The sequence below is a fragment of the Astatotilapia calliptera genome, chromosome 7 (assembly GCF_900246225.1).
Source record: "Astatotilapia calliptera chromosome 7, fAstCal1.2, whole genome shotgun sequence".
Taxonomy (NCBI): domain Eukaryota; kingdom Metazoa; phylum Chordata; class Actinopteri; order Cichliformes; family Cichlidae; genus Astatotilapia; species Astatotilapia calliptera.
This window is the reverse complement of record NC_039308.1, coordinates 2,145,597-2,159,498: the sequence shown is the minus strand read 5'-3', so window position 1 is coordinate 2,159,498 and position 13,902 is coordinate 2,145,597. Positions and strand designations below refer to the sequence as shown.

Genomic DNA, 13,902 nt, shown 5'->3' with positions numbered 1-13,902 from the left:
TGATGTTTGAGTTTGATGACCGCATGTTTAAACATACTGAGGCTCAAGTCCCCCCACTGCATGTGCTGCCTGCAGGCACAGTCACAGTACAAATACATTCAAATTATAGGTTCAGCACAGCAAGCTAACAATTATATTTGCAGGTTGGCTTGATTTGCCGAATGCAAATAATTAATACAAAGTAGAATCCACTAGTTTAAAAACAGGCCAATGCAAAGTTTGGCTGCTCTGCCTGCATCCAAGGGGTGTAAGCCTCCTGTTATTAAATGGAATTTTAGTGTATTTCCTTTTGAAATTAAAATGTAATCAGATACAAACACAGGTTATTGCATTAGAAGTCAGAAATAATTATTTAGGTAGTGCAAAATTTCCTGGTAAAGGGAAAAGCGAAGTCAAACCTTTCACCACCAGGGGGCAGTCTTCTTTTTCCATATGGTGTTATTGTAGCTGATGAATAAGTGTCCAGAAAACGCATGTTGTAGCTCTGCCTCCAGAGTTTTCTGCTCCAGCCTCCTCCCTCAGTGTAAACAGGTAACGTGTGGGAATCAAACTGGAGCTGACACGTTACCACAGCAAGCAGCTCATCCACCTGGATGCAGACAGCCACGCTGGATCCTCATGCAGTGAGCTCATGTTCATGTGCTGATAGCAGAAGCACAGAAGATGCGGACTGCTGAGCGACGTTTCTTCATTCATGTAGATGTTTTGCTTGACTTGGTTTCAGAGCTCGGGAGTACCTGCAGTGTGTCCAAACCTTTCAGGAACAGAGCAATAAGCAGCTTCGTGTCACTGGACCAATCATCTGCAGCAGCTGAGAGCGGGCTGCCTTTGTCCAGGTTGGTGAACTTGTGCCTCCCACAGCCTCTCGTTTCTGTCTCACACTCGTGTTTTTAGAGTGGAAGAACCAATCAATAAAGTCAGCTGATGCCATCGCACATAAAACACCCACACTTATTGATTCCTGTTAAGGCCCCAGCTAGATCAGTGCCCCCTTTGTTGTTACGTCCAGGCTCCGTCAGCTGTACCTCCCCTTTCGTCTCCTCTTACAGGGAGCTCCTGTTTCATTGTGACCCTGCATTTATTCAGGAACGCTGGCCCTGAATGTTAGTCCCCTGATGAGAGGAGGAAAGGCTGGAATCAGAGGCTCCGTGTCCTTTTGCTCACTTTTAAGGCGTCTTTGTGGGGTACGTATGCTGGCAGTGTTGCCTTCTGCTTCTTGTTTTGTCCCAGTTTGAAAAGAAAGGGATGCATTCTTTGTCCCGCTGAAGAGCTCAAAACTCCAGAGTCTGTGCTCATACCTGAGGTGATAGGACAGGTTGGACTTTGATCAGTTTACTTTAACGGGGACAGACCTGAGTCAGTGTTTGTCCTTTCAACGAGTCTGAAGCACAAGACTTGTCTTTCTCTGTCAGCACAGATATCAGGAGCACAGTTTTCCATGTTCCTGATGATCCGTTAGTAAAGCCAGAACCGAGGGAACCAGGATTCACCTGCTGTGCTCCGACAGAACCGTCCACAGGGTTAGACACCTCAGCCAGTTCTCAGAGAGGGAAAACCACCTCATGCACGATGCCCGGCAAAGTCCCGCTGCTGCTGCTGCTGTCGTTGCTGTCCTGGTTCGGCACATCCCACTGCTGCCTGCAGGACCCCGCTTCAGCCTACAGATTCACCGGAGCCGTGTGCAGGCTCACCTACCCCGCTGCTGTCGTGTGTGAGTCTTTTTTTCCTGGAATTTATTTGACTCCATTTATTGATTTTATCTAATCATCCACTCAAGCAGCAACTTTCTGGAACCAAAGAGCAGGAACAGAGTGACGATTTTATTCAAACACATACATTCAGTGAAGTTTCCGGATAGTTTTCCCTGTTTGCAGTGAAATAGCAGCAGCAGCTTTAACATGATTTCATTCAGTTGGTCGTCAGGTGAAGTGCACGTCACATCTATCTGCCACAAACCTCAGTCTGGTTGTGTTAAAGTTTCTTTTCTCCTCACTGATGTTTTAGGGTCTTATGAAGTTCATTCATGTGATTATTGCAATTTGGTGCTAATAAAACAAAAAGATTAAAACATTTAAATGGAAAATAAGACTTGTTTTCAGCCAGTTCTGAAAGTTTTACTTAATGGGAAGTATTCACGTCGGCTCATCTGTCAGATTAGGTCACCACAGATCACAACCCTGTGGTGTTTTAGAGCACACGTGCTTTTATCTTTGCAGTGAATGAGAAAACCACTAAAGTGATCGAGGCGGCTTTTCAACACGCCCGATACCCGAGCATGAAGGGGGAGAAGTCCCTGCTCTTCATTGGAAAGGTCATGTACGGCCTGGACAAGTGAGGAGACACACACACACACTATAAACATATATGTGACACCCATGGTGAAAAAGCGTGTCTGTCCTTCACCGTCCAGTTTGGAGATTCACAACCTGTCGATTGGTCAGAGCGCGTTTGAGCTGCATCCAGGTGAAGGCATCGCCATGGAGATAAGCAATGTGTCTGCAGTGTTCAAGGGCAGCATCCAGTATGGATACGGCAGCTGGCTGTGAGTATGTGTGACCGACAGTGACACACACACACACACACACACACACACCACCATATGATCTGATCTACAGATTCTTAGAGACTACTGCACATCACCTCGCTGAATCATGTTACTGTTTGTCTGATGAGAAGTGTGGATACTGGACTCAGTGATGCTACTGTCAAGTTGTGTTTGGTTGTAGTTTAGCCACATGCTGCACAATTGTTACCTTTAAAACAAGATCAGAGAAGCAACGCTGCTAATTTAAACCATAAAAAATCCAAATCCACGTTCGCATTAGAGAGCAGCCCTGGTTTTGCTCAAAACAGGTTATAGTTTTAACACGGGTCTCTATGGAGACCGACTTTCTTTCATGCTAATGCTCTTCATACTCCAATGCGCCCAAAACTTCCAATTTAATTTGAATGAATGAGTCTTCACTTTGGAATCAATGATTATTTCTCAGTAATACGACCACAGCAGCGATCTGATGTCATTTCCTCCTGTAGTTTTGTTTTCAGGGCTTTAGAAATGATTCAGTTCAACGATGACTGAAAGTCGAGCAGTTTTTCTTTGTTTGGTAGTTTTTTAAACTTTGACACAGAGTTTAAATGTCAAATAGCAGCAACATGGCTGACTAGCTGGGATAGCTTTGTTGCAGTTTGAGTCTGATGGGAAAACCACTGCACTAATACTTTGTTTTTAGCATAGGTAGATGGACTTTTGTGCATTTTGTGGGTGTTTTTAAACATTTTTTAGTTGAATTACATTATTTTCAGCGACTGGGCGATTACTAATTCTCAGGCAGTGAGGATTAGTAATCCCTCCTGTTTCCTGTGATCTTTGACCTTACTCTCATTTGTATTTTTCTTTTTCTTTAGTGTTAACTTCGGACATTCAGTTGACTTTGAGATTGACTCTCAGATTGATCTTGGAATCAACCCCAAACTTTGTAAGTACATCATGTACCAGTTTGTTTGACCTCTCAACAAGCCACCCCATCAGCAGTCACCGTTCCTGGGTTAGGTTTGTGTTTTGTTCCACATTCATCTTGGTAGTTTTTTCCATTTTTTGATGCTTTACGTTCTAGCTCCATTAATGTATTCAAAGCTTTCAGAATGTATCAGGACTGAACATAAAAACATACAATGATCACATAAAACTCAGTGGATTGTTAAGGTTTAGTAAAACAAAAAAAGGGCATAATGAGAGGTCAGAGGAGAATGGCGAGCCTGCTTTGAACTGACAGGGTGGCAGCAGTTGTTACAAGTTCTAACCACTTGTTCCAACCAAGCTGTGCAGAAGAGCCTCTCTGAACCTGAAGCAGATGTGCTACAGCAGCAGAAGACCACACTGGATGTCTTCCTGTCAGCTAAGAACAGGAAACTGAGGGGACAGTTCATACAGGCTCACCTAAACTAGACAACAGAAGACTGGAGCCTCCATTTCTCCTGCAACATTCAGATGTCAGTGTCAGAATTTGCCATAAACCACATGGATCCATCCTGCCTTGCATCAGGGATTCAGGCTTGTGGTGCTGTTGCTGTAATGGCACATGTAAGTACCCACTGAGCATTGTTACCTGAGTGTTCCTGCTGACCGTGCCCATCACAGTGCAGCCATCCATTGACGCCTGCTTCCAGAAGGAAAACCATGTCACATCACAAAGCTGAAATAATCGCACACTGGTTTCTTAATAAACATGATGATGACTTCACTCTACGGCCTCCACGGTCACCTGGTCTCAGTCCTGAAGAGCACCTTTGGGATGTGGTGGGATGGGAGATTATCATCTCGGATGTGCAGTAACTGTCCGCATGGACCGAGTGAACGTTTCCAGTACCTTTTTGAAGGTGCTGGCAGTTCTGATGGTGAAAGGAGATCCAGTCTGACACAAGCAGGGTCTACTTTATAACATGTAAGATTATTTCCACTTAAACAAACATGTGTGCCTTTAGTATGGGAAGAAACCCATGAAGGCACAGCAGACGCATGCCCTGGTATCTTGGACGGCTACACCAAAACTAAAAATCTAGCAAAAGGCTGCCCCCTGGTGGTGAAAGTTTTAGTTATTTTTTTGAAGAGGTTGATTGAGTGAAGTACAAACTCAGTCTAACTGCGCCGCTGCACAAATATTGCAGGGATTTAACGTGTGTCGTTTGTGTTGCAGCTTGTCAGCCTTATGTTTGTTTTCCATTAATACTTTACATCTGTATTGTATTTCACACTGCGTTATTAGTAGCATTTTACTTTTCCTCCACAGAAAACTGCAGTAACTCCCAAGAGCAACCATGTTTGTGTATTTTATAATAATAATAATAATAATAATAATAATAATAATAATAATAATACAGTGAAAGTTTGATGTCATCATCCACCATCTTAAAATGTGGCTGCTAGTGTAGCATGTGGCGGTCTCTTTTGTTCCAGCTGACACACAATGAAGCATCATATAAACACTGACTAGCTATCCTCTGTCACCTGTGTGTCCCCGTCAGACTGCGGTGATGGAAAGGTAGCAGCAGACACAGCAGACTGTTACTTGAACTTTCACAAGCTGCGTCTGCACCTGCAGGGAGACAAAGAGTAAGTAACAGAAGTGGGAATGAAGCATCTGCATGAATCTCAGTGTCTGACTGTCAACATTTTTGTGGTCAGGCCGAACTGGCTGAAGAAGCTCTTCACCGACTTCATCTCGCTTACTGTCAAGCTGGTCATCAAGGGACAGGTGAGGGCGACAGAGACAAACCTATGATGTGCACAACAATAATTTTTGAGAAGAATAAAGCAGTGACAGGTGTCTTCTCAAATACAGATCTGTAAGGAAATCAACAAGGCGGCAAATATACTGGCTGACTTCATACAGGACACGGCAGGTACGCGAAGACCTGAAGGAAGTGTTTGAAATCTAGAATTAAAATCACTTTCCTTTCCTTAACCCTTTAAGACCTACCATAGAACCAAGTCCGCCAGAGCTTGTATTATATTTTTACATGCTGTGGAGCCATTTTTGGGAGCATTTCAAGTTGATATACATCAATACAACCATTATAGCCCAAATTTTAATAATATGTCTGCATTAAGTGCATAGTAATTACATAAATTGCAAAAAAGTGCAATAAACTACAAAAAAAATTGAAAATTGTTTTTGTTTTTTTTAACATATATTTCTAGTTAGAGAAATTTAAGAGGCTTATCCCTCAAAACAAAATAGTTTCCCACCACAGGAAATTTATTTTGAGTGTCTTCATAGTTTTATTTTTGAGATACACCAATTTTTATATACTGCAGGAAAAATGAAAATAAATATTATAATGCAGATTTGCAAAAAAAACAGCATGTGCATCACAATAAACTATTTCCAGCAGTGCAATATGAGTCCTAAGCATCCCAGAAACGACACAGAAAGTCATAAAGTCAAAGATAACTTTTAAAAACACCAGTATAGGCTCATGAGGCCCTGATAGTAAAAAAAAACTACATTTCCGCTAAAATGACGTCACTCCCGGTTTCGGGCAGGTCATGGCGGACATGCAAAAGTTCACGCTGACGTCTATTCCAACGTAGGAAGTGTTTTGAACAGCTGATCGAATCGGCAAAGCGTGTTTCTGGAATATTATGTTTTTGTTGCTGCAAGTGGTTTTTATGCAATTTTTGCAAAGCTTTATGTGGAAGGAAACTGTGACCGAGGACAAGCTGATGGCATAAGATGTAAGTACAACTCCTCCGGTTTCATATGCAAAAAAAAATTATTGCGCTAGCTTACGCGGTTGCAGAGCTACTGGGATTTAAAAGTAGCCCGCTCCGACCGGCTTTAAAGGGTTAAGCGTCTGTTTCTGCACAAGCTTATTATTGGCACCAAATAATCTCCCATGAACGATGTCTTAGTACATATTTAATAGAAATGCTAAAACATAGTATGACTCTTACTTCTCGGCGGGTGTTTGAGTTGCACGGTGCTCCTGCGGCGGTCTTTTGATTTTGAGGTTTTCAGCTCTTGTTCTTGTTGGATTAAGGTCAGCGTAGAGCTCTTGAGAAAAGCCCGGCTCCTGCTATGTTTGTCGTTTCTTTGTATCGTTTGTCGCTTCCAGCTCGTCATAAACTGACAGTTTTCCAGGACATGTTGGACTACCAATCATGGAGGGCAGTGTGGATGTAAATGTGTGAAACAGCCTGCATACAAATGTTCTCTACTGCCGTGGTGTCTGAAGACTGTGGTCTTAACCTTCTGACTATACAGACAGACGAGGTGCAGTGAGGAATTAGTCCTGTCAAACTGCCTCCTTTTTTATCTGTTTGAAATCGACGCTAAGGGAGTGCACATTAAAATAAGACAGGAAGACGAACTCTTTGAAGCTGAAATTGATGTTTTGCTCCAGAATTCTTCAAAAAATTAGATTTCATTGGATTTTGAACAGATATTTAAGACAATGAAGCAGCTGTGTCTTGATTTTGTACAGCGTCAGTTTTCATGTTATGGATTATTTTTTCTCAGTGGTGGCGAGTCATTGCTCAACTTCTTCTCCTGTCGTCCCTGGTCATACACGCCAAGGAGAATAGACTTCTTTAAGTTATCACTGCACATGTTCAAAGCAACAGAAAGTGGGAAAAATGCTTCACTTTCCACAGTTTCCTATAAATGCGTGCAGGCGTGCCAGCAACACTTCAAAGGAACAACATATGATTGTTTCAGTGAGATACCAGAGAAATCAGGTCTTTGGCCTTTTATGTGATCGACCACTTTTTGAAGTTTTCTATTTTATCCATGTGTGCAGAGCAGTTCCTCACTGATGGAGACATCAGTGTGGACATCGGTATCGCTGCTGCTCCGGTCATCACAGCAAACTACATTGAATCATACCACAAGGTAAATGATGACTTTAGATACATAGTTGAATACACAGCAGTGCTGGATCTCCTTTAAATAGTGTAATGTGCAGTAATTCTTCAGTACTGGAGGACACGTAGGGGTCTAATAATGATCTCGTTGGTCACTGTGGGGCTCCATCTATCCCAGGGACTGACCAAGTACAACAACAAGGTTGCTGTCATCAATGAATCGGTTTTCCAGCCGAGTCACCTGACTGAAGACAGGATGATCTACTTTTGGATTTCAGGTTAGCAGCAGACGCTCTGTTTATCTTGTGTATTTTATTTTCCAGGTAATTTACACCTTTGTGAAGTGAAATTCCACCAGGTACTATAGAAGGCAATGACCACGCTCCCCGTTTCTGTCTTCTCTATCCCCTCACCCCCACCAGTCACAGCAGTGGGGTGGCCCTCTGTGAGCTCGGTCCTCCTGGAGGTTGTTTAAAGGGAGTTCTTCCTCCCCACTGTTGCCAAGTCCTTGTTAATATTGGATCATCCACTTGTTGGGGCTTTACAAGTTTCAGATTAATTTGTAGCTTTGGAAGTCTGCCACAAAAGAAAGAAACATGAAAAACAGCATGTATGTTGGTTAACACATAGACATGCTCAAGACGGCCTGCTGGAGTTCAGTCTGAGCTTCAGAATGGGGCTTGAGTGGCTGTGAACGTGGAGTGTTTTTGGAGCCAGACGAACTGTCGGAGTATTTCAGAAGCTGCTGATCTGCTGGGATTTTCCCACACAAACATCTCTGGGTTCACAGAAAATGGTCTGAAAAAGAAGAATATCCAGAGAGAGGAGCAGCAGAAACTGAAATAAGCCCAAGTTAGAACCAATGGATGTAGAAGAGCGTCTCTGAACCTTAAACCAAAATCAGCAGAAGACTCCTCCAGGTGTCACATCTGTTCAAGAACAGGAAACCGAGGCTTCAAATCACCACACAAGACTGGAACCTGAAATTGGAACATTTCTCCTCAAGGCCGTCAACACTGAGCCAAAAGAGTGTCGAGGTTATGTAGCTGAAACACTGAAACCAGATAAAGGATGATCAAACTGTGTCCCATCCATGCTCTTTAACATTCACAGGTTTATTTGTACAAAAATAAAATAAAAACAATTTTATTTAAATATATTGAAAAACATTTATTTGTACGTGGAAAGCTATTAATGCAAATGTTGTTTTGACCGCAGACCAGTTCTTAAACCCGATGCTCAAAGCAGCTCACCAAGATGGCCGCTTTCAGCTCAATGTCTCTGGAGAAGAGCTCACCGTAAGTACTTCAGCCTGACCTAAAAGCTCCAAGTCAGACATTTGTGGTATCTTCTTGCTCGATCTGGGATCAGATGTTTGAACTTGCCTGCTTCCTAATTTCCTATTTTTTGTATGTTTGTCACATTTAAATGTTCAGATCATCAAACACATTTTTCATTCACCACAGCAAGTCCTCCAGGTCCGGGGCAGCAGACCATCACGCTCACCATATTTTACTGTTGGTATGATGTTCCTTTTCTGAACTACTGTGTTACCTTTACGCCAGATGTAACGGGACACACACCTTACAAAAAGTTTAACTCTGGTCTCGTCGGTCCACAGACGAGCCTTTATGTTCCTTTGCTCAGCAGTGGTTTTCATCTTGGTCTACGCCACCATGCAGGTCCTATTGGAGGAAGACTTTAACTTTGTTTACCCCTTAATAAAAAACACCTTTATTTAGAAATGTGTTATGTTTATCTAATATTTAAATTTGTGTGATCATCTGAAACATTTAAGTGTGACAAACATACACAAATATGAAGTCAGGAGGGGCAAACACGTTTTCACACCACTGTACATGTTTGAGTCTTGAATATCATTTCAGACGCTCCTCAGGACAAACCTCTCTACTGCCATGCCTGAGCTTATTAGGAAGGTAGGAGTGAAAGCTGCATATAATATATACTTTCTGAGATGGGACGTAAAGCATTTTGTGTTTTTGTGTTCAGTGTCTGCTGGATGCAGCTTCCCCAGAGTTAAGACTGTGGAGTTCATCTGTTCCACATTTGAACAGTTCCACCTCGGGAACCACAGTTTGGGTGCAGGCATCTGGACGGCTCCACTGTGAGGGCCAAGGCACACCAGTACTCTTCTTTCAGACGGTACCAGCTGCCTTTTCCTATACTGAGACAAACTGGGAAACACTTCTAATTCTCAGTATTGACACATTGCATCTGTGCAGTGAATAAGAAAGCCATGAATTACAAAGTCTTGATCTTTGTGTTTGATGTGTAGGACATGGCCGTAGACATCACAACTTCCTATGTTAACAAGAAAGTCCTCCTGCAAGGTCATCCAACAGAGTAAGACTGGTTGACTCATATTTTTGAACACCTTGACTGATGACCCAGTTTGGTCCCAGCGGCAGCTGTGGCCTAACATTTGGCTCTAGAATGCTTTGGTGTACAGAGGAGCTCGTGCATGAGGTGTTTGGTTTCCTCCAAACGTGGTCCTGAGCATGATGGACGAACATCTCCACTTTGGTCTCGTGTGTCCAAAGCACATTGTTCCAGAGATCTTGTGCTCGTGGGTAATTTCTCTGAGCTTTGCACAGTCTGACCTTTGCTGGGACTTCCACTCCTGGAAAGATTGGGCTTTAATTTTCATTTTTTTACGTTTTTGCTAAGTGAATATTCAGACAGTGTAATGTGGTTGAATGTGTAACACACTGTGTTTTATACAATGACCCCAATAACAAGTTGGTGATCTTGGTATCAAAACAAACTAGTTCAGAGTCTAGTGTAAAGGCAAAGGTGTTGATCTTAGGCTGCGTTCACACTGCAGGCGAAAGCGCATCAAATCCGACTTCTTTGACCCTCTGCGACCATCTATCCATCATGGTGTGACAGTGTGCACGGCACAAATCCGATATTTTCAAATCCGATCTGGGTCACTTTCGTATGTGGTGCTGAATCCGATAGATATCCGATGTTTTAGAAAGCGACTGCTGTTTGAACGGTCAGGTCGCATTAAATCCGTCTTTTACGTCACTGACACAAGACAGACGCCAACTATCAGCGCCGGAGAAGACGACGTGAACGCTTCCTGTCCATCCAGTGAAACTGCTGAGAAGACAACGTTGGAGAAACGTGAACATTTTCTTTGTTCTGTATAACCTGCAGATTCTGACAGAAATCTGCAGCTATCCTTTGAAGCACCGCTCCTCTGAAACAGCAATAAGGATCATTATTAGGTTATTTACATTATTATGTAAATAACAAAATAACTTACAGCAAAAATTGGGAAACGTAAAGTCCAAAGTCTTTATATTAAGGCCATCTATCAAACAATACTGTTGCTCTGAGTCTAAACTGAGCGCGTTGTGTGTGACGTCTTCTTTTGTGCATGCGGCGCTTTGAGCGTTCACACTAGAGCGCGTTTGCTGTCACATTTTATTTGTAGTGTGAACGAGCAGACAAAAATCTGAATTGAGCATCAAGACCTGCAGAGTGGACGTAGCCTTAGTCTGTTGCTTGGAGAAAAGATTTAAAAGGAACTCCAAAGGCTCACCTGTGCTGTCTGACTTCTACTTTTACTGTTCTCACCTAAGTGTAAGGATGTAAGTGTTAGACTCTGATATCTGATATAAAACTTATCTGCAGATGTAACTTCGGTCAGTTTGTCCTGTTCGTCTACGCCTGTGTGTGATTGTGATCCTCTTTCATTTAGGATCTCAGCATTCAGAGCTGAGCTGCCGTTACAGGATCAGCAGGTAGGCAGTCAGAGTAATACGAGTGTTTTTAACCTGCTCCATTTCCTTTATTTTGGATATTGTGGTGCGGTTGTGCTAATTTTGTACCTTTGACATCCTTTATAGAGCTGCTGTCAAACAACACGTCAAACTTTATGCTTTAAAAAATTCAATCACTGCTGAAAAAGTAATTTTCATGAATTCACCCTGAAAGCACTACACACGTTAAAGTGTTATTTTAGATGTATGACAAGCTGCACAGATTTGTACATTATTACTGAACTGTTAAGTGTGAATAATTCAGTCTTTCTTCAGATTATTTAATTCCCAGTTAAACTGAACATTTCCATTTCTGGTTAGACTTCATCGGTAACCTTTCCCTTTCTTTCTAGCGACATGATGAAGCACTCGAGTTCCTAAAGGAAGCTGTGGTGAAAGTTGGAACTCCCAAAGTCCTGTCTGGTAAGAAACACAGCGCCTCAGCTCCGTCCTCAAACCTTTCACATTATTATAAAGCTTTCCTAAAGTCTATAAGACTGCATGAGTTTTATCATTACTACGCCTCTCTGCCAGACACTTATGAAAGCACTTGTTGATTTACCATCAAACAGCTGATCCAGTGCTTCAGCTTGAATGATTCTTCAAAGTGAACATAATCACTGCATGTATAAAGGCTCATTTACACCATTTCGCTCTCAAAAACAGGTCAGTAAGTGAAGCTGGATCAGCGTTGACAAAAGTGTAGACTTTCTTTACGAAATTACAGATCTCTGTGTTACAAATACTCCTGTAAAAAGTTTAAGCACTAAATAACTTCTATACTCCAGTAAAAGTAAAACCGTGCAGCCTCAGAAATATAGTTAGAAAGTAACGAGTAGCGAATTCTACTCACCACTTTTGTAAAAAGGTAACTGAACCTTTTGCTATGTTAATATAATAGGAAACAATATTAGTCCAATCTAAGTTCTAATTGTCACGAAAGCTTCAGTCTGTCATGTCGGACACGTGCAGTGAAGGAGAATTTCATCAAAACAACTATTTTCTGTTGCCTACATTTTTTCAAAGTACTTCTTGGTCCTGTCATTAGTCAGCTGGCATTAATGAATCTAATAGCACAAATCAACCTGGTGACGTAACCTTGTGTACTGACAGAAGATGGTGCTAGACACTTTCTAAAAACTTGAAGCACTTCTTCCTTAACCTCCTAAGACATGAACTCTTCCACGACAGCATTTTTAATTTCTCTTTGCTATTTGGGCTGATTGGGGCCCGATGAATGTAAAAACAAAGAATTACCTGATTTTATTTTTTTACCTGATTTTTGTTTCTAAGAAAAATCAGAGCCACTTATGAGGATATTCGTTTAAATTTTCGATAGAACAGTAGCAGTATAATGTCCTCGTAAGTGGATATCAGGCCCTTGTAGAGCAAAATTGAGTATTTTGGTCTAAATAACCCGAAGTGTGATGTCCACATATGTGGACGCAGGTGCTAGAAGGTTAAATCCAGCTTCACAGCCGGTGTTACATCTGTGTCAGAGAGCGAGAGCAGATGGTGTAAATAAGCCTTTGTACAGTTAGTGTGTCATTTCCACTCTGAAGGATGCTTTTGTGGTTTGTTCCAGTTCTGGGAGTTGAGCTAACCAGGCTTCTGGACAAACAGGGATTGTACCAGTTTGATCTCTTTAACCCTGAGGTGCTTCCCCGGGACGTGAGTCTTCTCCTTCCTCTCTTTCTGCATGTGTTGTATCCCTGCATTCTCACAGCTTCTGCCTCTTATCTCTGCTGCAGGGCTTTGTGGTGATTCAGATGGATTTTGGTTTCCCTCATCACCTTCTGGTCGAGTTTCTCAAGAGGACACTTCAGTAACCTTTAAATGTCCGACCCGAGAGTGTGTTTTAATCTGAAAACTCAGCTAGGACTGATGTGAGTCAGAACATGCTTCTGTCAGTTAGTTGGTGAACATTTTGTTTGTTGTCGTTTGATTAAAATTAAATACCATGTAAAAGCTTCTGCAGGTGATGTACAGTCAGTAAAGATTACCACAATTATTGTGAGACTTTGCCTCACCTGATTGTGTGAGTTATTGAGATCAAGGCGTCCACGTCCACTGTGAACGACCATCCTTGAACAGAGGAGCTGGCTTACACCTGTCTGCACCTATAATCTAGTTTTGAGATCCTCTCCTAGACGCCTTATCGCCCACTCACAGCTTTGACAAATGCCCAGCTGGGACAAGCACATTTACTCAGGGCTTTGATGATGTGGTGTTCTTCTGTTTCCCTGACGGCTGTATCTGTGGGGATGGTGTTCACTCTGTGCTGGAGCGTCCTGTAGCATACGAATGTTTATTTTCACACTGACGTTTGAGACACTGCTCTGATAAACATAATCACAGGAATCTGTTATTCTGTCTGGAAACAGGAGTGGAGGATTTCACGAGGATGAAAATACAGTTATTAACTGTTTTATATATTTTGTTTGTTTTGTGCCTGTAAAGTTTAGTTTTGCTTTGTGGACAGTCGTTGTTTGAGAGATGCTGTAGAAGGACAGAATACCTGCACCGTGATCCAAGTACACTCGTAAAGGACTGACCCTCAGACAGGAGTTTGGATGTTTTACTAGTGTATGTTTTTGTCATAATCTAATGCCCAAGATTGTTCATTAAAACTCATTCATATGCTGAATAACGTGCTTTGTTGGTTAGCGTTCTCTTATAAAGTTTAATAACTCCTGTCCCCTGGTCTGATAGTAGAAACATTTGTTTGGGCTGTAGCTTCACCTCTTA

The 13,902-nt window shown here is 42.1% G+C and overlaps 1 protein-coding gene across 5 annotated transcripts; it reads left to right on the top strand.

The window, feature by feature from the left end:
- The first annotated feature begins 349 nt into the window (after positions 1 to 349).
- cetp (cholesteryl ester transfer protein, plasma) lies at positions 350 to 13,801 on the top strand. Of its 5 annotated transcripts, XM_026172449.1 has the most exons (20): positions 350 to 623; positions 725 to 836; positions 1,050 to 1,184; positions 1,418 to 1,711; positions 2,217 to 2,331; positions 2,411 to 2,542; positions 3,406 to 3,476; positions 5,023 to 5,110; positions 5,183 to 5,252; positions 5,340 to 5,400; positions 7,300 to 7,391; positions 7,542 to 7,641; positions 8,582 to 8,661; positions 9,250 to 9,300; positions 9,374 to 9,526; positions 9,660 to 9,727; positions 11,094 to 11,136; positions 11,508 to 11,577; positions 12,740 to 12,825; positions 12,906 to 13,801. In XM_026172449.1, the coding sequence occupies exons 4-20, from the start codon at positions 1,570 to 1,572 to the stop codon at positions 12,981 to 12,983; spliced, it is 1,500 nt and encodes a 499-aa protein (XP_026028234.1). In that variant the 5' UTR covers positions 350 to 623; positions 725 to 836; positions 1,050 to 1,184; positions 1,418 to 1,569; the 3' UTR covers positions 12,984 to 13,801. The 5 variants fall into 5 exon arrangements, with proteins under 5 accessions (XP_026028234.1, XP_026028236.1, XP_026028233.1 ...); XM_026172451.1 differs by having other exon boundaries at positions 350 to 836; positions 1,087 to 1,184; XM_026172448.1 differs by having other exon boundaries at positions 350 to 836.
- The last annotated feature ends 101 nt before the right edge of the window (positions 13,802 to 13,902 follow it).